Genomic DNA, 25,582 nt, shown 5'->3' on the forward strand with positions numbered 1-25,582 from the left:
GGAGCAATAAAAGACTCAAGTCTGAATTGTTTTAAAAACCCAGTTCAAGTTTGAATTGTTTTAAAAACCCAAATCATTCAGGAGCAATAAAAGACCTCCTAGAGGGAAAGAGCCCTTTTTGTGCTGCCTCTGTCGCACATCTCCCTGCTCGGCCATGTGCTCCATATTTGGGTGAAAACCAAGGAAAAGTCACCAATGTACCTCAACTTCCCCCGTTTCGTTTTCCTTCAGCACAAAGCTCAGCGCGTCGGTGTCAGGGCCCGCCAGCAGCCGCAGGTACAGCGGGTACTCGGTCAGAGGAAGCTTCTGGAAGAGCACTGCAAGGACAGCAGACACCCCCAGTGAGATCAGGGCTGCTCAGGGGATCAGCTGGAGCATGGAAAAGCAGGCTCAGGTTCACAGGGCTGAGTCTCAGATTCACAACAATCCCTGGGTCTCAGGTGGTTTCACCCCATCAGAAATCGTAATTCCCTGTTACCCTAACCAGCATCACCTCCTGGGGGAGTCTGGCCATTGATTCACCTGGATTTAGGTGAAACCAGAAACCAACCAGAAGCCAAACTCCCCATCCCAGGCAGAGCTGCCAGGCCCCGAACTCACCTTGCCCATCTTTCCTCATCTCCTTGAAAAGTGCAAACTTCTGCGGGTTATCCACCACCATGAACTTCTTCAGCAGCCCCTGGATCACCTCGCTCACCGTGGTGCTGCTGCTGATGTGCAGCTGCTTGATGGCATCCAGGGGCAGGTAGAAGGAGGTCCTCTTGTCCGTCATCTCAGCCAGGTTCACCTCCTTGAGGGCATCGTAGATGGACTGGGGCCGGATCCCGGCCGGCACCGTCACCGGCCGCCGCAGCTTCAGGTGCACCTTGATGAACCCCGTGTAGCTCCCATCATCGTTCTGGGGCAAAGCACACAAGGATCAGGCTCCAGGAAGCTTTTCCAGCCCCTTCTCCACCACAACAAGTGTGGGGTGACAGCAGGAGCTGCCCCCACTCTCCGGGAGTTCTGGCGTTTCTCATTAATCATGTCAAAAGTACCCAGTAATTCCGGGGCAGTCACTGCTGATTTTCTCTTGGTAGTGACTCATCCCTTCCTCTCTCGCCTGTGGGATCTTGTTTTATTTCAAACCAGCCCTGCCGAGAGGTAGTTATGGAAATTCCATTGCATGGAATTTGTAGTTGGACTTAATATGGATTTGAAACCCCTGGTTCAGCAGGAGCTCTCAAATTTATTCCTTATGTTTTATTTCCCATTTAAGAGATTCTCCATGTAACAAATTATCTCTGATCCCACCACAGGACTCTTAACCTCACCCTCAGCTCCACAAAAATTCAGGAATCAGGAGAAGAGCCTGGTTCTGCATAGTCCACCCAGGACGCCTGGCAGTGCTGAGGGCAGAGCTCCTCTCTAGAAAAGTTTTGTGTTCCTAAAGCCAATTCCAACAGCTCCCAGCCCTGGTTCCACCACGACTCATCCCCACTGGGGCTCATCCATCTGGGACAAGGCTTTGAGGCAGCTCCTTGCCAGAGATCAGTGCCAGCAGGAAGGGATGGAGGCAGGGAAGGCGTGACTGGCGAAGTTCCAAAGTTCCTCTCAGCCCTGGGGTCACTGGGCCATCCAGGTGTCATTTGTCCCCTGAGACTTCCCCCTCCTTACCTGGTTGGTGGGATCCCTACCCCTTCCCTTCCCCTGGGGTTAAAAGACACAGCAACCACACAGTCCAGTGGTTCTGTTGGAGCTGTTGCTGGATTCAGAGGCCTGTGTGCCAGGAATAAATCTCTGGATAGAAACCCTCCATCAGAACCCGACTCCTTTTCCTTCACCTCACCTAAAGCCTCTTCACCAGAGGTAAACCTGAGCTCCTGCATGCCTGGAGTGTCCCAAGCACCCAGCTGCAGCATCCAGCCAGCCAAAGGTGTCTCTGGGGTGAAACACCACACATCCAGCCAGCCAAAGGTGTCTCTGGGTGAAACACCACCACCCAGCCAGCCAAAAGTGTCTCAGGGTGAAACACCACACATCCAACCAGCCAAAGGTGTCTCTGGGTGAAACACCACACACCCAACCAGCCAAAATTGTCTGGGGTGAAACACCACCACCCAACCAGCCAAAGGTGTCCCTGGGGTGAAACACCACACACCCAACCAGCCAAAGGTGTCTCAGGGTGAAACACCACACACCCAACCAGCCAAAGGTGTCTCAGGGTGAAACACCACACATCCAGCCAGCCAAAGGTGTCCCTGGGGTGAAACACCACACATCCAGCCAGCCAAAGGTGTCCCTGGGGTGAAACACCACACACCCAACCAGCCAAAGGTGTCTCTGGGTGAAACACCACACATTGCACAGCCAAAGGTGTCTCAGGGTGAAACACCACACATCCAGCCAGCCAAAGGTGTCTCTGGGGTGAAACACCACCACCCAACCAGCCAAAGGTGTCTCAGGGTGAAACACCACACATCCAACCAGCCAAAGGTGTCCCTGGGGTGAAACACCACACATTGCACAGCCAAAGGTGTCCCTGGGGTGAAACACCACACACCCAGCCAGCCAAAGGTGTCTCTGGGTGAAACACCACACACCCAGCCAGCCAAAGGTGTCTCTGGGTGAAACACCACCACCCAGCCAGCCAAAGGTGTCTCAGGGTGAAACACTGCACACCAGCCAGCCAAAGGTGTTTCTGAGGGAAAACACCACACACCCAACCAGCCAAAGGTGTCTCAGGGTGAAACACCACCACCCAGCCAGCCAAAGGTGTCCCTGGGGTGAAACACCACCACCCAGCTAGCCAAAGGTGTCTGGGGTGAAACACCACCACCCAGCTAGCCAAAGGTGTCTCTGGGTGAAACACCGCACATCCAGCCAGCCAAAGGTGTTTCTGGGTGAAACACCACACACCCAACCAGCCAAAGGTGTCTCAGGGTGAAACACCGCACACCCAGCCAGCCAAAGGTGTTTCTGGGTGAAACCACCACAGCTGCCCCCTTTGGTCAAGCAGCGAGGGCGAGACGAGCCCAGGCCCATTCCATCCAGCAATATTGATATTTAATTCCAATATTTTGGCACCCAACGTGGGGCTCAAACCCACGACCATGAGATTAAGAGTCTCATGCTCTAGACTGAGCTAGCCATCACCTGGAGTGTCGGTGACACTGGGAAGTCCAGCAGGAGGAAAAGCAGCTGGCCAGCCACCAGTGACACCTTCCCCACAGGCTGGCCCCATTCAGGGCCCAAAAGAACCAGCCCCAGTCTGTGTGTGCGAGGGGAAACCAGCCCAGTACGTACCAGTTTCATCAGCAGGCAGTTGGTGACCTTTGCATTGTACTTTTCAATCTTCTGTTTGATCTCCTGGACGGTTGGAGGCTCAGGTTTTTCTTCTTCTACGGTTTGTGTCACATTCTGCAATCAGAAGAGTGGGGCTTTAGCTGCTTTGTGTGTTGGGTAATGCTCCATCTGCTCAGCTCCTGAAAGCAGGAACAGATCCTGGGCACTGATGACGCAGGTGGGGACTGTCCCCAGCTGGGCAGGATGCCACCTCCCAACCCCAAACCACCTTGGACACCAGTCACAGGGAGCGGAGGCAACACAAAATGCACTAATTGGTGGCACAGAGCAGTAAAGCATCCCACAACAACCCAAAGCAAAAAATCCAACCTTTAAAACCCCACTTTGAAAGCAAAGCCACCTCCAGCTGCAAGCATTTATTTCCTTTTTGTAATGCAAGAAAAAAAAATCCCATCCTATTTCCAGTATTCAAGGCTCTGACTCCTCAAAGTAATGTAAGAAAAAAATCCGATTTTATTTCCAGTATTCACAGCTCTGACTCCCCAAAACTCAAGCAGCTTCCAGTGGGCTCACCCAGGCAGAACCTGCAGTTAAATCCCTCACTGCTCTTGTCCAAAGCTTGGGAAATTACAGCTCAGAGCAATAAAAGAGCAGCAGGCTGGCTGTGTGACTGCTGATAAATCAGGTAATCCAGGAATCCCAGCCCATGGCAGGAACTGCTCAGTGTCTGCCTGGGCTCCCCCAGAGGGGACAGAGGCTGCTGCTCACCCAAATTTGGGGGAATTTCCTCCAAAACCAACAGATCTGTGACAGCCAGTGGAGGCAACACAAAATGCACCAGTTGGTGGCACAGAGCAGTAAAGCATCCCACTACAAACCAGGGCAAAAAATCCAACCTTTAAAACCCACTTTGAAAGCAAAGCCATCTCCAGCTGCAAGCATTTATTTCCTTTTTGCAATGCAAGAAAAAAAAAAAATCCCATCCTATTTCCAATATTCACAGCTCTGACTCCCCAAAACTCAAGCAGCTTCCAGTGGGCTCACCCAGGCAGAACCTCCTGTTAAATCTCTCATTGCTCACCTAGGTTTGGGGGAATTTCCTTGCCCGAATTTGGGGGAATTTCCTCCAAAACCAACAGATCTGACCTGTAGGTGGGCTCAGCCATGGAAATGTCACTCATGAATAATCACAGAATCATTAAGGTCACAAAAGGTCTTTGAGATCGAGCCCAGCTGTCAACACAGCACCATGAAACCACGTCCCCAAGCGTCACATCCGCAGCCTTTTGAACACTTCCAGGGATGGTGATTCCACCATTTCTCCTTTTCATGAAGAAATTTTCACTCCTATCCTGTCCAAACCTCCCCTGGCTCCCCTCCAGCCAGGAGGGCAGGTCTGCCTGCTTTATCTGCTCAATCTGCAGCAAACAGCTCTCTGTGTTCTTGGGCAATGCTCAGTGGGCTGGATCTCCCTGCTCAGAGCTCACCACCCTCCCTGGTGACAGCCTGGAAATGCATTTTGCCCAGATTTTATGTGGGCTTGCTCAGAGGCTGGCATTAGCAGGGAGCAGGAAGCGTGAAGGGATGTGCCATCGAGGCTGGGAAGGCTCTGAATGAAAACTGATAACCTCTGAGAAGGGAAAAAAAGGGCAAAAAGGAAAAAAATGAAAAAAAGGGAAAAAAGGGAAAAAAAAGGGGAAAAAAAGTATCTTGGGGAGCAGAGCTTGTGTCTTCCCAGGCAGCCCCAGAGCACAGAGGACAAGGACATTGTAAATAAGCAGTAACACTGGGGTGGCAACCAAAGGACAGCAGGGACACTGGGGTCACCCCGAGAGAGGGAGAGGGGCTTTAAACAGTGACAGGACAAGGGGTGATGGCTTTGAACCAAAAGAGGGGAGATTTACATGAAATATTGGGGAGAAATCCTTCCCTGTGAGCGTGGACAGGCCCTGGCACAGGTGCCCAGAGCAGCTGTGGCTGTGCCATCCCTGGCAGTGCCCCAGGCCAGGCTGGACACCCTGGGACAGGGGAAGGTGTCCCATCCATGGCAGGGGTGGCACTGGATGAGGTCCCTTCCCCCTAAATATTTAAGGTTCTTTCCAACCCAAAGCATTTTATGACAATAAAAGCAGAGCTTTCCTGGGTTATTTGACATCTGCACATAAAGTTTTTCACAGAAAGGGTGATAATGTTCTGGAATGTTCTACCCAGGGAGGTGGTGCAGTCCCCATCCCTGGGGGTGTTTAACCAAGCCTGGATGTGGCACTGGGTGCTCAGGTTGAGTTGAGGTGTTGGGGCCGGGTTGGACTCGATGATCTCTAAGGTCTCTTCCAACCAATAATTCTGTCAATTGTGTGAAATATCCCTTTATCAGAGCTCCCCAGTCTGTCAGAGTCCTTTGGCTCAAGCTGCACCAACTCTTGGCCACTCACAGGTGCTGGGCTGGCAGAGGAGTCTTTAAAAACCATCTTAAGAAACCATGCTGAGAGTTGAGGTTTTGAAAGTAGCATGATGGAAAAGGAGAAAAAAAAAAAAGCAAAGCAACAAAAACCCCACACCCCTTCCCTATGAGTTAAGAGAAGATGAACTCTCAGAAAGGCTGCACTTCCTCATGTCAGCCATGTCACAGCACTGAGACAGGCACAGCTGTGCTGCCCCTCACCACCCCAGCCACGCAGGGAGGGAGGGCAGGGACCCTGGGACTGTCCCCTCCTGCCCAGAGAGAGCTGGAGCTGCTGAGGGCACCACAACACCAGCCATGGCACAGACACAGGCCAGCACAGAAAGAGTCCGTCCATCCATCCACCCATAGATCTATACATTATCCATCATCCATCCATCCATCCATCCATCCATCCATCCATGGATTTGTCCGTCATCCATCTATCCATCCATCCATGGATCCATCCATCCATCCATCCATCCATCCATCCCCCATCCATCCATCCATCCATCCATCCATCCATCCATCCATCCATCCATCCATCCATCTTTTGAACACTTCCATTGATGGCAATTCTACCATTTTCCCCTTTCATGTAGAAATTTTCACTGCTATCCAGTCCAAACCTCCCCTGGCTGGCTCCATCCATGGATCCATCCATCCGTCCCTCATCCATCCATCCATCCATCCATCCATCCATCCATCCATCCATCCATCCATCCTCCATCCATCCATCCATCCATCCACCCACCCATCATCCATCCATCCATCCATCCATCCATCCATCCATCCATCCATCCATCCATCCATCATCCATCCATCCATCCATCCATCCATCCATCCACCCATCCATCCATCCCTGCATGGCAGAACCAAGCCCAGCAGCTCTGTGTGTCCCTGTCACTGTCACTGCAGTTTTTCTCTGCCAGGTCCCTCCCCTGGTGACGTTCCCAGCGCAGGGACAGTGCCAGCAGCTCAGAGCAGCTGGCTTTCCATGGAGGGACAGGGCACAGCAGGGCAGCAGAGTGCCAGGCCCTCACAGCAGGCCCACAGCACATCAGGAGGGTTTTGGCTGCCAGGAAACCCCAAGCACTCCCAGCAGGAGGGGGGCTGGCTCAGGAGCACATCACTGTCACCACTGTCACTCGATGTCACCAATGTCACTGCACACTCCAGCTCTGCCCAGCTGTGCCATCCTGCCTTCCCCACCCTGGGCAGCCCAGGGGTACCTTCAGCCTGCCCAGCTCCTCTTCCTCCCACACTTCCCATCCCGGGAAAAGAAATTCTGGTAATTTCTGTCATGCATCCATCCCACCATGGGCACAGTGTCCTGATGACACTTTGGGGACACACGGTGAAATCATGGGAAATAAAAGAAAGCAAACTCCAGCCAGCTGTCCCAGAGGATCCAGTGGGGCTAGCCCAGCTCCAGGAGCTGTTTAGGGATGGAGGAGCCCTTAAGGGCACTGGGGATCCAAGGGCTCAACCCTTCACCTCTGCTTGCCACTCATGTGATGCTCACGCCAGGCAACACCACGAGCCCCCTAAGCAGGAACCACCCATCCATCCCAATCCTGCACACCTAAATATTCTGCTTTTCTGCTTCCACACCCAAACCAGCCCAGCAGCACCAGTCCTGTGGTGCAGGAGCCCTGGGAAGAGCAGCCACAGCCTGGGAATTGAAGCACTGCAGTGCATGACCAGATCAGCCACTCGCTGCTCCTCACAAATCACCCCCAACCTCCGGTTGTGCAAAGTTTCTGCTGCAGAATCTGCAATTCTACCCAAAGGAAGAAAAACAGAAGCTTTAACCATAAAACCGTTGCCACATTTCCTGTTGTACAGGGGACAAGATGGAACGAGCTGATAACAAAAACCTCATCTCTGATCTGCATCTCAGCCCTGCTGGGCCTGCAGCTGTCCTGCATGGAAAACAGGGATGGGCCAGCTCAGGCAGCCTTGGGGACACCTGGGCAGTGGGACAGACACAGGACACTGGTGTGGCAGCCAGAGGATGGGCACAGGACATTGGTGTGGCAGAGAGAGGAAAGGGGACAGGACATTGGTGTGGCAGCAAGAATGGACACAGGATATTGGTGTGGCATAGAGAGGGACAGGACACTGGTGTGGCAGAGAGAGGATGGGCACAGGACATTGGTGTGGCAGCAAGAATGGACACAGGACAGTGGTGTGGCAGTCAGAACAGGCACAGGACATTGGTGTGGATGGACACAGGACACTGGTGTGGATGGGCACAGGACAGTGGTGTGGATGGACACAGGACATTGGTGTGGATGGACACAGGACACTGCTGTGGATGGACACAGGACACTGGTGTGGATGGGCACAGGACATTGGTGTGGATGGACACATGACATTGGTGTGGATGGACACAGGACACTGCTGTGGATGGACACAGGACACTGCTGTGGATGGACACAGGACACTGGTGTGGATGGGCACAGGACATTGGTGTGGATGGACACATGACATTGGTGTGGATGGGCACATGACATTGGTGTGGATGGACACAAGACACTGGTGTGGATGGGCACAGGACACTGGGGTGGATGGACGCAGGACAGTGGTGTGGCAGCAAGAATGGACACAGGACAGGGGTGTGGCAGCCAGAACAGGCACAGGACATTGGTGTGGATGGACACAGGACAGTGGTGTGGCAGCCAGAGGAAAGGGGATCCAGAGCAGCACAGGACCTGCTGTGCCCTCCCCTGCCCTCCAAACCCACATTTCTGCTCAGCTGTAAGAAATCCGCATTGTCAGGGGCGATGGAGCCGCAGCTGCCCTCGGGCTGATGCTCCACGGGACAAAGGCTGCCCGGGATGGGACGGGGACAGCACACAAAGCCCATGGCCCGGGGCTGGGCAGGATCCACCACTCAGCCCCCTCTGTGCAGCCAGCACTCAGCTAATGGGCTGTAAACTCCTGCCAGGCTTTTAGGGACAGCCCAGGGGCCACGGAGATGATGTGACAGCTCTCAAAGGAGTTCTGGGCCAAGAGAGGCAACAAGGAAACCTCCCGTGACAGATACTGCCATTTACAAGGATGCCAGGGGAAACACACCCCACAGTGAAAGAGCACCCTCCCTGCAGCCTCTCACCTTCTGGAGTCAACTCCCAACATAAAAACCTTTTACAAGCAGTTTAGGCAGCAGCTCTGCACCTCACTGGGCTCCTGGTTTTGGGGATAACAGCTCCAGGTGGGACCCAGGAGCTGTCCCAGCACAGCCCCACTGCAGGAGCTGCTGTGGGGTCACAGCCTGGAGGACCAGCAGCTCAGGAACTGGGGCTTCACCAGCAAACCAGGCATGGGAAAGCAGCAGAGGCAGAAATTCTGAGTGTGGTGGACACTCCCTGGAGCCAGGGCCACCATCTCTGCTGCTGCAGGGCCACCATCCTTGCAGCCCCAGAGCCACCATCCCTGGAGCCCAAAGGACACCATCCTTGCAGCCCCAGGAACTCCCTGCTGCTCCAGGAACATCATCCTTAGAGCCCCTGGGCCACCATCCCTGCAGCCCAAGGGACACCATCCTTAGAGCCCCTGGGCCACCATCCCTGCAGCCCAAGGGACACCATCCTTAGAGCCCCTGGGCCATCTCCTTGCAGGTCCAGGGCCACCATCCCTGCAGCCCCAGGAACTTCTCTCTGCAGCCCAAAGGACACCATCCCTGGAGCCCCAAGAACATCATCCTGCAGCCCCAGGGCCACTATCCCTGGACTGCAAAGGACACCATCCCTGTTGTTCCAGAGCCACCATCCCCTGCAGGCCCAGGAACACCATCCCTGGACTCCAAGGGCCATCGTCCCTGCAGCCCAAAGGACACCATCCCTGTTGTTCCAGAGCCACCATCCCTGCAGCCCCAGGAACTCCTCTCTGCAGCCCCAGGGCCACCATCCCTGCCCTTCACCCCCAGCCAGTTCTCCTCCCCAGCTCTCTCATTAATGAATTTGCAGAGCAGAGCTCTGGGGATGGCTCTGGCCCAGCCTCACCACATTCTTGGCAGTCTGGTCTCAGGCAGGGATGGCCAAGTCCTCCCTGGTGTGCTCGGGCACAGCTCCATCCTCCTTTCCACCAGCCAGGCTGGGACAAACCAGAGCGTTCCCAAAGCCAAGCTCTCCCTTTGGCTCCTTGTTCAGAGACCTCCTCTGAAGGGATTTTATGAGCTGGGCCATCCATCCTCAATTTTTCTGCTTATTAAGGAAAGATTTGTCTTAAAGCACCAGAAAACAAAGCCTGGAGAAGAACATCTGAGTGTCCCTGACTGTGGAGCTGCAGCTCAGAGCAGCATCACCTGTGACCACAAACACTGGAAATAAATGTGAATGCTCCAGATTTGAGTCACAAATGTGAGAACCAACAGCTCAGATCTGTAAATCCAGCTGCAGCAGGGAGTGGTGGCAGCTCAGGGACACTGGGGACACAGCTGTCACCAGAGCTGGGACATCTCTGCTCTCACAGAGCTCTCCATTCACCCAACACTTCCCCTTCAACACCCACTCCCAAGGTTCACAGCACTCAATTGGAAAAGAATCCACTGCTCCAGCACAGACAGGCAGGGGGGAGAATTTATAGCAGATCTGGACTGAAAAAATCCCCCAAAAACCTTAAATATCCCAAACATTTCCCTCCCTTTGGGAAATCCAGATGAGGTGCTGTGGTTTGCTTTGGGGTTCAGAGGAAAAGGCAGCAGAGAGGGGAGAGGGATGGCTGCTGCATTTCAGAGAGGTTACAGCAAGTGAAGATGGGCTCAGTGTTTTGATTGCCATGGAGATTTCACTTAGAAACCGATTTTTTCCTGCCACATCTCAGCTCAGCACTGAGAGCTGACAAGGTCCTCGCAGGGAGCTGCAGCATCTCAGGGGGCTCCAGGCTGGAGCTGCTCTGCATTGCAGCAGGCTGGCCATGCCCAGGCTGCCCGGCCTGCACCCCACAAACCTGCCCTCAGCTCTGGGAATGTGGGGCAAGGCTGGCTGGGATCTTGGAGATGCCTTCACCCAACCTTTGCTTGGGTTTTGCCTTTCCTGAGCTCCCCATTCCCTCATTCCTTCCCTCTCTCTCATCAGCCACTGATGCAGAGCTCCAGGAGGAATTTTGCAGAGTTTTAAGCAATCAGGATTCAGGCAGAAGCCGCTGAAACCATTCAGCTGGAGAGGCCCAAAAAATGCAAAGTAATGGATCTGCAGGGATGGGGTCACACATCTGAGATCTGAACCAGCTCTCTGCTAATGAAGAGTGATTTCACTGATGGTTCTGGAAATAAAACGGACTTACAGCATTCCTAGAAAGAGGCTCTTCAGACTAATGCAGTTGTTTCAATCACAAAAATGGTTTCTGTAATCCTGCAGATCAAATCCCACTCCCTTGAGTGCCCTGCAGTGGCCTGATGTCCCCTCCTGCCCACCCACACCTCATTTCCTCCCCAGAGACGTTTCCTGTGTCTTTCAGGACATGTGTCCCTAAGTTATCCAGGTTTATCTCCCTCCTGCCCCCCTGCCCTGGGCTCAGCAATCCCTCCTGGCACCCCAGGATGGACAATCAGCACCATTCCCAAACATCCACCAGGAGACCTCACTCTGGGCTCTCAGCTGAGGTTTCCACCCTGTGGCCAGGAGCAGGTGGTGAAAAACAGAGCTGCTGTCACACACAGCTCCTGTGGGGTGGAAATGTTCCACATTCAATAATTAAAGGTGCCAAGTTGAAAAGAGAGGACAGAGAGTGAATCAAAACCCAAGAGAGACATCAGCCACCACCATCTCTTCCTCCTGCAGGACCTGCTCCACCACCAACCCCAAACCAGCCATGACCCCCCCCAAAATCACCGTCCACCAAGGCCTGAGCGTGGTTTCCACCTCTGTGAGAATCCACCTCCTCACAGAGCCCCATTACACAACAGCAGCTGGGCTCAGCTCGCTGTGGGGTTGTTTTCTTCATGCACAGGAACCATTTCCTCCCCACACCACCAAAGCGCTGCCAGGCTCCATCTTCTGTGGCAGCCTGAGCTCTGCCACCCACGCTGCTCTCAGCCAGGTGAGGAGCTGGGCACAAAGGGGCTGCAGCAGCCCCTGACCCCTCTGAGAGGGAGAAATCCCAGTCAGCAGCAGCCCCAGGCTGATTTCCAGAGCTCCCCCAGGATCTGCAGCGCCCTGGCTCCAACAGAGCAGCTCGGGCTGCACCAGCACCCCAATCTCCTCCATCTCCTCCACAAATGAATCATCGAATGACATTTAGAAACCAGCAGTACGTGTCTGTTAATCATAGCGAGAGGGAGCTGCTGGCTAGCGGGGAATATCCCATCTTAGACCATTTCTGCAGTGAAATTCAATAAAATTCCCAGCTGACTGAAGCTCCCTGTCCAGAGCAGCCCCTCCTGCCCACGCAGAGCCCTTGGAGCTGCTGCAGGGACCCCAAAGCACCTGCTGGGGGTTGCAGCTCTGCAGGTGCAAAACCAGCAGAGGATGGACAGGAGCAGTCGGTGCTGGTGGTTTGCAGGAGGATTTCAAGTGAAAAAGCTTCTCCCTGGGCCAGATTTGATCTCTGTGTGCTGCAGGGCTCTCGTTCCTGTGTGAAACTCCCACTTCTGCAGCAGCACCTTCTGCTTTTATGCTCAGCTCTAGCTGCGGCCCCAAAGTTCACAGCAAGAATTTTTTAATTTTATTTTTTTTTAAATAGACATTTAAAAACCGTGAAGCAGCGCCATGAACGCTGCCGAGACACAAATCTCATCCTGGGTGCAACACTGCCCAGCCAAACCCTCCGTCCTTCCCCAAGGCAGGCACACACAGCCCCAAGCTCCCAGGAAAGAACCACATCCACCACCGTGCCGATCAGCTCACTGATTAATCCTGCCCTGAACTTTCCTATCCACCCCACAGGTGCAATTTCCATGCTCGGTGCAGATTCTGCAAGGGCCCTAAAAAAGACGAAAAAACACCCCTAGAGCAGCGTGGATCCCCGGGGAACGGTGAAACCCGGCCTGGAAAAGGCAGAAAACCCTCAGAGGAGAGGGCAGAACCCCCTCCTGTCCCAGCTCATTTTTGGTGCGGCATCCCCGGCATCCCCGCGTTACCTTGGCAGGGACCTTGCTGTTGGCGCTGCGGAAGAAGGAGGTTTTGGCCGTGAAAAAGCAATCCTCGAGGTCTTCATCCAAGCTGCAGTAGCCGCTGCTCATGGTCACGGGAGCCGGGCAGAGCCGGGGGGGAGCGATGCGAGCCCCGCGCTCACATCCCCGGCTCGCCGCTCATCTGCGGCAGCTCCTTCTGCTCATCCTGCTCGCCGGGGAACCCTTCCCTCGCCTCGCCTCGCCTCCTGCACCCGCCTCCCTGCGCAGCATGGAAGGGGCAGAGCTCCCGCTTCGCTTCGCTCCCGGTTCGGTTCGGTTCGCTCCGCTCGCCGCTGCCGGGGTGCCCGCGCAGCACCGGCAGCAGCACCGGCAGCGGCGGCAGCATCGCCTCCCCTTCCTGCCCTCGCCCCGCACTGCCGCAGCCCGGCCACTTCCTCTTGCACAATTTGTGGCCCCGCTCGCAGTTTTGGCCCCGGCTCGCCTGGGAGCTCTGGCGGCACCGTGGAGAGGCAAAACGCGGGGCCAAGGGGGGATGCGGGTGCTCCGTGCCTGCTACAGCATCCCCGGGAGATGCCGAGGCTCCACCGAGGGAACCGGGGTGGTGGGGATGCAGCTCAGACCCCCTCGGGGTGCCAGGACATCACAAGTGGGTGTCTGTCCATCCTGCAGCTGATTTTGGAGCAATTTCAGCACCCAGCCCGAGATAGCTTTGACTGGAAAAAAGCTTCAGCCCTTGGGTGCTGCGTTTACAGCAGCTGTGACCTTCCTGCTCGGGGGAGATCACAGGGGAAGGACTCTGCTCCCCACAGGATGCCATGGCAGGGACAATTTCACCGTCCCAGGTGCTCCAAGCCCTGCCCAGCCTGGCCTTGGGCACTGCCAGGGATCCAGGGGCAGCCACAGCTGTGCCAGGGCCTCACCACCCTCACAGGGAGGAATTCCTCCCCAATATCTCATCCTGCTCCTCCAGGGCTCCATCCTGCAGCTGATTTTGGAGCAATTTCAGCACCCAGCCTCAGGCAGATTTGACTGGAAAAAAGCTTCAGCCCCTGGGTACTGCTTTTAGAGCAGCTGTGACCTTCCTGCTTGGCGGGGATCACTGGGGTTTGTGGGGCTGTCACTGTCATATTTACTAGAGAAATCCCTTTGCCCAGGATTCTTCTCCTGGGAAGCTTAGAAGCCTCAGAGAAAAAGGAAAACAATAATTATCTGATTTGCTTCTCCTGTGTTTTGCTGCTTTGGAATGTGGCTGGACCTTGTTTACCCACAGGTGATTGTTTCATTGGTTTCATGTGAATTGTTTTGATTTATTGGCCAATTGTTTTGATTTATTGGGCAGGGGAAGGGCCCTGCTCCTCACAGGGACACCTTTCACTGTGCCAGGTGCTCCCAGCCCTGCCCAGCCTGGCCTTGGGCACTGCCAGGGATCCAGGGGCAGCCACAGCTGTGCCACCCTCACAGGGAGGAATTCCTCCCCAAAATCTCATCTCATCCTGCTCTTTCAGGGCTCCAAGACCTTCCCACAAGCCAGGGAAGGAGCAGGGTTTTGGCTTCCCACCCAGCATCCAAACCTCTCCTCCTGACACACTGCAGATGTTGCTCCAAACCCTTCCAGCTGCATCTGCTGAAGAACTTCAATTGCTCCAAAGCTTTGAGAGCTCCGTGCCCACCCCAGCAGCATCCCCTGCATGCCAATGGGGATGGAAAGGCTGGCAACATCTGCATCCCAGGGAGAGGGAGGCAAGGATCCAAGTGCTTTATTTACAGAGGGAATAAATAAGCCACGTTCTTATGGCAGCAGCGTGTCCCTGCAGCAGCACAGCCCCCTCTGCTCCACAGGGATAAATTTAGAGGAGAAAGAGGCTTAAATTGAGCATGTGCAACTCCAGCACAAAGTGAGGCTTGGGAGCAGCAGCACTGGGGTCTCCCATGAAGCATCAGCCCAAAAGTTTACCAGTGGAACCAGGGTGGAACCTCTGGGTTCTCCAAGAATCCCTCATTTATTCCCTGCAGACATCAGCTCCATCAAAAATCCAACAAAGCCAAATAAACCCAATGACTTTCACCCTTTTGTTCAGCAGCAGCTCCACGAAATGGTTCCCTGCACATCAGCCCCCCAGACCCACAGATCAGACGCTGGTGCTCCTTTGCAGAGGATTTTGGCACCTTCAGCAGAGTCTGGATGTCACCCTGGGAGGGACCCAAATGTAAAACACTCCTAAATACTGAACTGGATCAAAGCCCAAATTATTAATGCCTGGAATTACCTGGTAACAGTCTTTAAATAGGTGGAATTAAAATAGTTATTTCTCTGATGCTTCCACTTTGCTTAATTTTGGTAATATGATTTAATGACTTCCAATTATGCCAGCTATTTAATTTTTTAATGTGTTTTCAGGCCTCTTCCCCTCCTGCCAGTGTAATCAGGCATCCTGTTAGTCTCCTACTGGAATATTGACATTATTTTCCCTCCATCCGCCTCCTTTCCAGCAGCAAAGCCTGCCTGACCAACAGAAACCCTCCAGGAGCTGGAGCTGCCTGCTCAGATCACGCAAAGCTGGCAAACGATTTTTGCCTGGTTATCCATAATGAATGATGGAGCTTTACTGCAGCCATTTACCCTCATTAACCCCCAAATCAGCCCCCACAGCCCAGGGACCCCTGAGGATTCCAAGGTGCAATCCCCAGGCAGGCCTTGGGGATGGGCTGATGCATTTCTGGCTGCTGCTGCTGGGATTGCAGACAGGTTTTGTCTCCTTGGCCCAGGATGGCTCTGCCTCCCCAGGGTGACAGCTGGCAGGGTGATGGATGGCCACCAAGCACAGGATCCGTGTTTGTTATTGGGGCCATCAATAACCCTGAATGGGGTGATGGCCCTGAGGATGAAATGAGAATTTCTCATTTTATCAAGAGCCCAGCATTGCTGGGGGAAGCCCAGTGACATCCAAAGGAGGTGGAACCACACACAAATTTAGCTTCAGACACCTGGAGAACCCACTCTGAGCCCTTTTATAATGTATAATTTAGGAATATCAATCCCATCCCACTTCAGATCCCTCCTGATCATTTTATTCTGATGGATGAAAACCAAACCTCACACACCAAACAGAAACCCTACACTGCTTTTGGAAAAGTGCAAATTTCCATCTCCATTTCTGCACGAGCACATCAGGGTCCTCCACGAAGAGGGGCATAAACAGGGGGCTGGAATGAGGGAGAGGACACAGAACCACACAACACCTTCATCAAGAGATGAAGGAGGAGGAGGAGGAGAAGCTGGCAAAGCCCTTTGAGTGAATCCCACCACAGCCACCAAGCCAGGTCACACAGAGCCACATCCACTCGTGTTCTGCACCCTTGGTGACTCCAGCCAGGTCACAAAATACCACACCCTCATGTTTTGAACACCTGGAGGCATGGTGACTCCAGCCAGGTCACAAAGAGCCACATCCTCATGTTCTGAACCCTTGGTGACTCCAGCCAGGTCTCAAAGAGCCACATCCACTCATGTTCTGAACACCTGGAGGCATGGTGACTCCAGCAGATCTCAAAGAGTCACATCCACATCCTCATGATCCTTGGTGACTCCAGCCAGGTCACAAAGAGCCACATCCACATCCTCATGTTCTGAACCCTTGCAGGCATGGTGACCCCAGCAGATCTCAAAGAGCCACATCCACATCCTCATGTTCTGTCTGAACCCTTGGTGACTCCACCACGTCCCTGCAGAGCTGCTCCAAACACTTCCTAAAGCACACAGAGCCTGCAAAGGCTCCACCCCAGCCACATCCATTCATGTTCTGAACCCTTGCAGGCATGGTGACTCCAGCCAGGTCACAAAGAGCCACATCCTCATGTTCTGCACCCTTGGTGACCCCAGCCAGGTCACAAAATACCACACCCTCATGTTCTGAACCCTTGCAGGCATGGTGACTCCAGCCAGGTCACAAAGAGCCACATCCACATCCTCATGATCTGAACCCTTGGTGGCTCCACCACGTCCCTGCAGAGCTGCTCCAAACGTTTCCCAAAGCACACAGAGCCTGCAAAGGCTCCACCCCAGCCACATCCATTCATGTTCTGAACCCTTGGAGACATGGTGACTCCAGCCAGGTCTCAAAGAGCCACATCCACATCCTCATGTTCTGCACCCTTGGTGACTCCAGCCAGGTCACAAAGAGCCACATCCACTCATGTTCTGAACCCTTGCAGGCATGGTGACTCCAGCAGATCTCAAAGAGCCACATCCTCATGATCTGAACCCTTGGTGACTCCAGCCAGGTCACAAAGAGCCACATCCACATCCTCATGATCTGAACCCCTGGTGACTCCAGCAGGTCACAAAGAGCCACATCCACATGCACTCACGTTCTGAGCCCTTGGTGGCTCCACCACGTCCCTGCAGAGCTGCTCCAAACACTTCCCAAAGCACACAGAGCCTGCAAAGGCTCCACCCCAGCCACATCCATTCATGTTCTGAACCCTTGGTGACTCCAGCAGATCTCAAAGAGCCACATCCTCATGATCTGAACCCTTGGTGACTCCAGCCAGGTCACAAAGAGCCACATCCACATCCTCATGATCTGAACCCCTGGTGACTCCAGCAGGTCACAAAGAGCCACATCCACATGCATTTACGTTCTGAACCCTTGGTGGCTCCACCACGTCCCTGCAGAGCTGCTCCAAACGTTTCCCAAAGCACACAGAGCCTGCAAAGGCTCCACCCCAGTACTGATCCACTTCAGGAAGGTCTCCTGAAGCTTCTCCCACCCCATCCTCCTGGTGAGAGCCTCCCTGGCCCTGCAGCCTGTGCCTCCCACGCAGCAGCCCCAGACAGAGCAGGATTAAAGCCAAGCTGAGCCTTCCGGAGTTAAGCCTGGGATTAGTGCACGTCCTAACAGGGATTGAAGAGTCTCCATCCCCCAGGAGGACTGAAACTCTCAAAACAGGGCTGGCAGCCAGAACTCCTTGGAGATCCACGCTCCTGCCCTGGAAATGCAGCAGATAACCATTGTTTACATTTTGTTCCTGAGGCCTCTCAGCTTCTCAGAAGGAAAAAAATATTGAAGAAAAGATTTTTCATAAAAGATGTCTGTAACAATTCTTCTCCTGAGAAGCCTCCGAGAAAAAGGAAAACAATAATTATCTGATTTGCTTCTCCTGTGTTTTGCTCCTTTGGAATGTGTTTGGAGATTGTTCACCCACAGGTGATTGTTTGATTGGTTTCATGTGAATTGTTTTGATTTATTGGCCAATTATGGTCAAGCTGTGTCGAGGCTCTGGAAAGAGTCACCAGTTTTCATTATTATCTTTTTAGCCTTCTGCAAATATCCTTTCTGTATTCTTTAGTACAGTTTGGTTTAGTATTCTTTGGTTTAGTATTCTGGAAAGAGTCAAGAGTTTTCATTATTATCTTTTTGGCCTTCTGGAAATATCCTTTCTATGATATGATATGATATGATATATGATATGATATATGATATGATATGATATGATATGATATGATATGATATGATATAATATTCAATATAATTATGATAGTATATTACCCTAAAATAATACCATACTTGTGAGCAGGAAACCAGCTCAGTGCAGGTCACCCCCGGCTGTGCCCCCCAGAGACCCCTCCCCACGTACCTGGCTGCAGGGTGGCACCCTGAGGGTGCTCTCTGGGGACAGCTGGCTCTGGCACGGGCCCGGCCGGCGGCAGTCCAGCTGGATGAGGCTGCGGCACTCCTGGTGACACGTGTACCTGCAGTCTGCAGGGACAGAGGGACAGCGTCAGGCACCCGGGCGGCCCTGGGGCTGGGGACAGCGGGGACAGCGGGGAGGGAATGGGTGGCAGCAGAGGGATTGCAGCACGGGCAGAGATGGAGCAGGCACTGGTCAGGCACATGTCCCTTCTAACACACATGTCCCTTCTAATACACCTGTCCCTGTTCAGCCACATGTCCCTGTTCAGCCACACATGTCCCTTTTAACACATGTTCTTTTTAACACATGTCCCTTCTAACACACGTCCCATTTAACACACATGTCCCTGTTCATGCACACGTCCCTTTTCAGGCATGTGGCCTTTTAACACACATGTCCCCTTTAACACACATTTCCCTGTTCAGACACACATGTCCCTTTTAACAAATATGGTCCTTTTAACACATGTGTTCTCTTTACACACGCGTTCCCTCTAACACACATCCCTGTTCAGGCACACATGTCCCATTTAACACGTGTCCTTTTTTAACACATGTCCCTTTTAACACACATGTCCCCTTTTAACACACCTGTCCCTGTTCAGCCACATGTCTTTTCTAACATACATGTCCCTTTTAACACAGGTCCCTCCCTGTTCAGGCACATGTCCCTTTTAACACATGTCCCTGTTCAGGTACACGTTCCTTCTAATACACATGTCCTTTCTAGCACACTGTCGTGGGGTGACAGCCTTTATCCCAATATCGTGTGTTATGTCTGGCAGCTGTGCCTTTTCCCCCACCCCCCCCCCGGCAGTCTGGCTGTGGCGGGATGGGGAAGAGAGGAGGAGGGGGGGGTGGGGGGGGGGGGTGTGACCAGGCACTTTTGGCTTTTGGCTTTTGGGCTGCTTGGTTTTAGCTAGCTGCTTGCTTGCTTGCTTGCTTGCTTTTTGCTTTTGCGCTGTTTTTTTTTTTTTCCTTTTTCTTTTGTTCTCTCTCTCTCTTTCTTACCCTCCCCTGAAGATTCTGGACCGGCTCCGGATCGGACCTGCGAGCTCCAGGACACCCGAAGCCTGCTAGAGAAGATTCGGCGCCCTCCACAACACAGTCTGGTCCCTTTTTTCTTTTCTTGTGTTGGGGAGTGTTCTTTTGTTACTTGTAAATAAATAGGTTTTGTTTTCCACTTTGCTCCTCCGAGGAATTCCTTCCCGAACCCGGTGTTGGGGGAGGGGTGGTTGGAGGTTTGTTTTGTTCTGGGGGGCTCCCTCTTGGAGATTTCCCCTAATTTGTCCTAAACCAGGACACACACATGTTCAGGCACATGTTCACCAATCACCCCTGGAGGGGGCAGGGACACAGTGCCACCATGGCCCCAGAGAGAGCAGGGACACAGTGCCACCATGGCCCCAAATGCAGAGAGCAGGGACACGGTGCCACCAGAGCCCCAGAGAGAGCAGGGACACGGTGCCACCATGGCCCCAGAGAGGGCAGGGACACGGTGCCACCATGGCCTCAGACAGGGCAGGGACACAGTGCCACCATGGCCCCAAATGCAGAGAGCAGGGACACGGTGCCACCGTGGCCCCAAATCACTCCTGGACAGTGCAGGGACACGGGGCCACCAGAGTCCCAAATGCAGAGGGCAGGGACACAGTGCCACCATGGCCTCAGAGAGGGCAGGGACACGGTGCCACCATGGTCCCAAATCACCCCTGGACAGGGCACAGACATGACGCCACCAGAGCCCCAAATCCAGCAATCCAGCCCTGGAGAGGGCAGGGACAGTGCCACCAGAGCCCCAGAGAGGGAAGGGACACGGTGCCACCATGGCCCTAGACAGGGCAGGGACACGGTGCCACCAGAGTCCCAGAGAGAGCAGGGACACGGTGCCACCATGGCCCCAAATGCAGAGGGCAGGGACACGGTGCCACCATGGCCCCAGAGAGAGCAAGGACGGTGCCACCATGGCCTCAGACAGGGCAGGGACACGGTGCCACCATGGTCCCAAATGCAGAGAGCAGGGACACGGTGCCACCATGGCCCCAGACAGGGCAGGGACACGGTGCCACCATGGCCTCAGAAAGGGCAGGGACACGGTGCCACCATGGCCCCAAATCACCCCAGAGAGGGCAGGGCCAGGTCCCAGGTGCCAGCAGGGGCTGAGCTCCTGCCCCAGGTGCAGCAGGGCATTCCTGTGCCTGTTTTCTTTGGATGCTGCCCCAATGGCACACATTAACCCGTTCACGCCCGGGTGACCTGCACAGAGCAGCTTTAACCCCTTCAGGCACAGGGCCCTGCTCACCCCCAGCTGCAGAGGGGCACGTTTGGCACAGGCAGCTCCAGTTATCCCAAATTTGTGCCCTTTACTCCTGTAAGCCCCAGCTCCTCCAAACCCTCCTGAGTGCAGTGCCCAACCTGCTGCCACTTTAATGGCCCACCTGAGCCTTTTAATTTTTAACTGCCAGGCAAACAGCCCCACATTTACTTTCTACACTGCCCAAAATTCCACAGCGGTCACCAACCTGGAAAAAAAAATTATATCCTAAAAACACAGGCAAAATATTTGTTTCCATAGGGGGATTTGAGTGCCTGTCCCTACAAAGACCTTGCAAAGAGTCACTGAACTTTTATTTTAAATACACATCTTCCTTCTTTTTCCTTTTTCTTTCTTTTTTGTTTTTAATTGAATTTTTTTCCCTTTAGCATTTGGGTCATTGGTTTTGCATGTCTGGGGCTTGCAGGAAAGCAAAGGAATATCCCATGTTTGCTCTGGAAACTGACTTCTGCTCAACTTTTATTTTAAATATATATCTTCTTTATTTTTCCTTTTTCTTCCTTTTTTTTTTTTCCCTTTAGCATTTGGGTCATTGGTTTCGCACGTCTGGGGCTTGCAGGAAAGCAAAGGAATATCCCATGTTTATAATCCATGTTTGCTCTGGAAACTGATTTCTGCTCAACTTTTATTTTAAATATGTAACTTCTTTTTCCTTTTTCTTTCTTCCTTTTTTTTTTAATTTAATTTTTTTCCCTTTAGCATTTGGGTCATTGGTTTCGCATGTCTGGGGCTTGCAGGAAAGCAAAGGAATATCCCATGTTTATATCCCATGTTTGCTCTGGGAACTGATTTCTGCTCAGCTCTGGTGAATTCTGCAGTGCCCGAGGATGAGAATGAATGAGAGGAGCTGGGAGCTGCTGCCTGAGGGGGGAAACATCAATCTCCAGGGAAAACAGGGAAATCATTTATCATTTATCATTTAACATTCATCCTGCATGAGCTGTCAGTCATTCTCCCATTCCAAGCCAGTTGTCTCAAGTCAGCCTGGGGGAAAAGCAGGGAGATTTGGCTTTTATTTTATTTTTTTTTTAATTAGAGATAAGCTGCAGTTCCACACTAATTTAATGCATGACCTTTCCAACAACTGGAACAGCTTTGCAATGGGGGACATTGGCCAAGTCTTTGCTGGAGCTGCCAGCTGGAGAATGCTCCAGCTGTGGCTTCACCTGAGCATCTGCCACCACCACAACGTCCCCTCTGTCCCCTGTGCCCATTTGGGACCAGATTTTCACTTTTTTGGCAGCTCCAGCACGAGGAGCAAAGGTGTGGCACAGGAAATCTGCGCCACAGAAATGCCAAATTGCCAGGCACTTCTGGATCAGCCCCACTGTGGCATTTCTCAGCGGGATTAAAGGGTGACACCTCCTTAGTCACCATCGCCTATTAACAGACCCTAATCACCGAGGATCCGGTGGGGAACACTAATTTTAGAAACCCTGCACAGCTTTAGGAAGCAGCCACGTGAGCAGTTTGCCAAGAGGAGCAGGATGCCTCCACTTAGGCTTGGAGATAATTTCCATTCCAGTCAAACAATGGAACACTTGGAAATGCAGTTAAAAAAAAATTAAAAAAAAAAAAAAAAAAAAAAAAGAGAGAAAAAGGTCATGATACTGTGAAAAGCTTTGGTGGGAAAGGAATTTCCCTTTTTTCACAGGTAAAGTCACTCAGAGGGGTAAAATGGGCAATATAAATGCCCATTAACCGCCCATCTCTGGAAAATGATTTCTGCTCAACTTTTATTTTAAATATATCTTCTATATTTTTCTGTCTTTTTCCTGTGTGCCCAAACAGTCACAGAACAGTTTGGGTGGGGAGGGACCCTAAAGCTCCTCTGCCAAGGGGCAACATTCACCTATCCCAGGTGGCTCCTGGGGCACTGCCAGGGATGGGGCAGCCACAGCTGCTCTCTCCCACCCTCCCAGGGAAGAATTTCTCCATTTTTCCCACCCCAATCCCCCCATTCCCACCCCCAGAGCCCACAGGGCACCTTCCAGCTCCACCTGACCCAGGTGGGCATGGGGCAGGTGAGCAGTTTGCCAAGAGGAGCAGGATGCCTCCACTTAGGCTTGGAGATAATTTCCATTCCAGTCAAACAATGGAACACTTGGAAATGCAGGGTTTAAAAAAAAAATAGAGAGAAAAAGGACGTGATACTGTGAAAAGCTTTGTTGGCTGAAGGGAATTTCCCTTTTTTCACAGGTAAAGTCACTCAGAGGGGTAAAATGGGCAATATACATTCCAATTAAATGCCCATCTCAGTGCCCAAACACAGTCACAGAATGGTTTGGGTGGGGAGGGACCCTAAAGCTCCTCTGCCAATGGCAACCTTCACCTACCCCAGCTGAAAGCCTTGGGTGGGAGATCTTTCAAAAATTGGGAGCAGCATTTAGCAAAGGCCACCTGGTTAGTTAACACCCGAGGCTCCACCAACCGAGCAGGTCCTGCCCAGGGATGGGGCAGCCACAGCTGAATTTCTCCATTTTTCCCTCCCCAATCCCCCCATTCCCACCCCCAGACCCCACAGGGCACCTTCCAGCTCCACCTGACCCAGGTGGGAATGGGGACAGGAGGAGAAGGAGGCTCCACAGGTGCTCCACAGGTGTCTGAGAGCTGGCACAACGTGGCAGAATGGAAATTTCCCCCATCCAAGCTCTGGAACCCTGCAGGGGCTCACCCAGCTCCACGTGCAGGGTGGGTTTTGGATTTTGCAAGCCTGAGCTGCTCCTGCGTGCCTGATGTCACTGTGGGGTGACCTCAGGGGTGGCAGCAGGATGTGGCCCTGTGGCACCAGGGCAGGGGCAGGCTCTGGTGGGACAGGACAGGACCTGTGGCACCCCCAGAGCAAGCCCAGGGAAGGTTTCAATCCTCCTGAAACACTGCCCCAGCCCTGCAGGCTCACCTGGGCACTTTTAGGTCTGAACCAGATAGTTTGGACTTAAAAAGAAACTTTCATTATTGTGTTATTACTTGTGTTTCGTAGCTTTAACACACATGTCCCCTTTAACACATGTGCCTTTTAACACACATGTCCCTTTTAAGGCACACATGTCCCTGTTCAGGCACATATGTCCCATTTAACACACATGTCCCTTTTAATACACATGCCACCATTCAGCCACATGTCCCTTTCAATGTGTCCCTGTTCAGGCTCACATGTCCCTTTTAACACATCCCCTTTAATACATGTCCTTTTTTACACATATCCCTGTTTAGGCACACATGTCCCTTTTAACACATTCCCTTTAACACATGTCCCTTTTAACACACATATCCCTGTTCAGGCACGTATATCCCTTTTAACACATGTGCTTTTTAACACATGTCCCCTTTAACATGTCCCTTTTAACACACGTGTCCATTTTAACACACATGTTCCTGTCCAGCTACACAGGCCAAGAAATGGTAATATTGCTCTGTAATCAGGAAATAGCTGGCTTCAGGCTGTGCTGGTGTGAATTATAACAACTGTGTCGCCTCACCCTTCAAATGAAAAATGGAATAAAAGTTTTTAACACACCTCTAATTTGCCTCATCTCTGGCTCAGCAAAGGGCACAGTCATATTTCTGTTTGTTACTTACTTAAAGCATTTTTTGCTTGCACTAAGCATTGCTCTATCACAGCACAGTAATTTAATGCTCTGAAAGTCTAGTTAGTTCAAAGGGCATAAATTATGTTTGATAATAGCTACAAGTTATTGTTTGAAAAAGTCTTCATGATTCTAAGGTCTTAACTGAAAACTTTCTTCTATGTCTGTACTTTCATCTATTATCTCTGTGAGATGTCGAGAACTCTCTGTGAATTTATTTTTTCTTTTCTCTCTTGTATGATAAAAACTTCTTTGATAGTTTTGTCCATCATTTGTTGCACACACTGAAGTATGCAAGGTATCACCACTAATATAACTACTCAATACATAGAGACTTATCTTGCAAAGTTTTTTTAGCTAAGGTGCAAAGCTTCATTTTTGGAACAAATCATTTAACTAGGACCTACTATCTTCTTTAATTTGAGCTGTCAAATCTTTTAGCTTTTGCATGCTTTTGTGGATGGATTCAGAATGACCTGACAGGTTCACACAGCACAGTCTGTGAGGTCCCTGTGCCACTGCAGCCTCTGGCAGTGACAGAGCTGTCACGCCAGCTGCTGGCACGATTTAACCAACCCCAAATTCCCCTCTGGGGGGGTAGCTGGCACAGCAGCCATGCCCTGAGGGGCCAGAGGAGCCAGGTGATGCCACCTGGTGCCACAGGTGTGGTGCCAGCTCTGTGCCCACCCAGGCAGGGTCCCTGTGACACCCACAGGGGTCTGAGGGTGAGGGAAGAGAGGAGGATCTGACTCCATGTTATAGAAGGCTGATTTATTATTTTGTGATATATATTGCATCAAAACTATACTAAAAGAATAGAAGAAAAAGATCTCATCAGAAGGCCAGCTAGGCTAAGAACAGAAAGGAATGATAACAAAGGTTTGTAGCTCAGAGTCTGAGCCAGCTGATTGTGATTGGCCATTAATTACAAACAACTCTGTGAGACCAATCACAGATCCACCTGTTGCATTCCACAGCAGCAGATAATCATTGTTTGCATTTTGTTCCTGAGGCCTCTCAGCTTCTCAGAAGGGAAAAATCTTAAAGAAAAGATTTTTCATAAAAGATATCTGTGACAATTCTTCTCCTGGGAAGCAGAGAAGCCTCAGAGAAAAAGGAAAATAATAATAATTTCTTTTGCTTCTCCTGTGTTTTCCTGCT

General features: G+C 52.2%; 1 protein-coding gene across 2 annotated transcripts in view; it reads right to left on the reverse strand.

Annotated features, from left to right (window-relative positions):
• RASSF5 (Ras association domain family member 5) overlaps positions 1 to 25,582 on the reverse strand; it is a 37,345-nt gene that overhangs the window by 3,485 nt on the left and 8,278 nt on the right. The window contains exons 2-5 of one of the 2 annotated variants that reach the window (XM_074528428.1): positions 18,444 to 18,565; positions 3,286 to 3,399; positions 601 to 898; positions 202 to 317 (exon numbers count right to left, since the gene is read on the reverse strand). In XM_074528428.1, the coding sequence (XP_074384529.1) occupies positions 202 to 317; positions 601 to 898; positions 3,286 to 3,399; positions 18,444 to 18,565 (650 nt within the window). Of the gene's footprint in view, positions 1 to 201; positions 318 to 600; positions 899 to 3,285; positions 3,400 to 12,812; positions 13,238 to 18,443; positions 18,566 to 25,582 lie in introns of those variants that run through there. The other variant, XM_074528429.1, reaches the window with a different exon arrangement.

This window comes from Zonotrichia albicollis, chromosome 28 (genome assembly GCF_047830755.1).
Source record: "Zonotrichia albicollis isolate bZonAlb1 chromosome 28, bZonAlb1.hap1, whole genome shotgun sequence".
Lineage (NCBI taxonomy): Eukaryota > Metazoa > Chordata > Aves > Passeriformes > Passerellidae > Zonotrichia > Zonotrichia albicollis.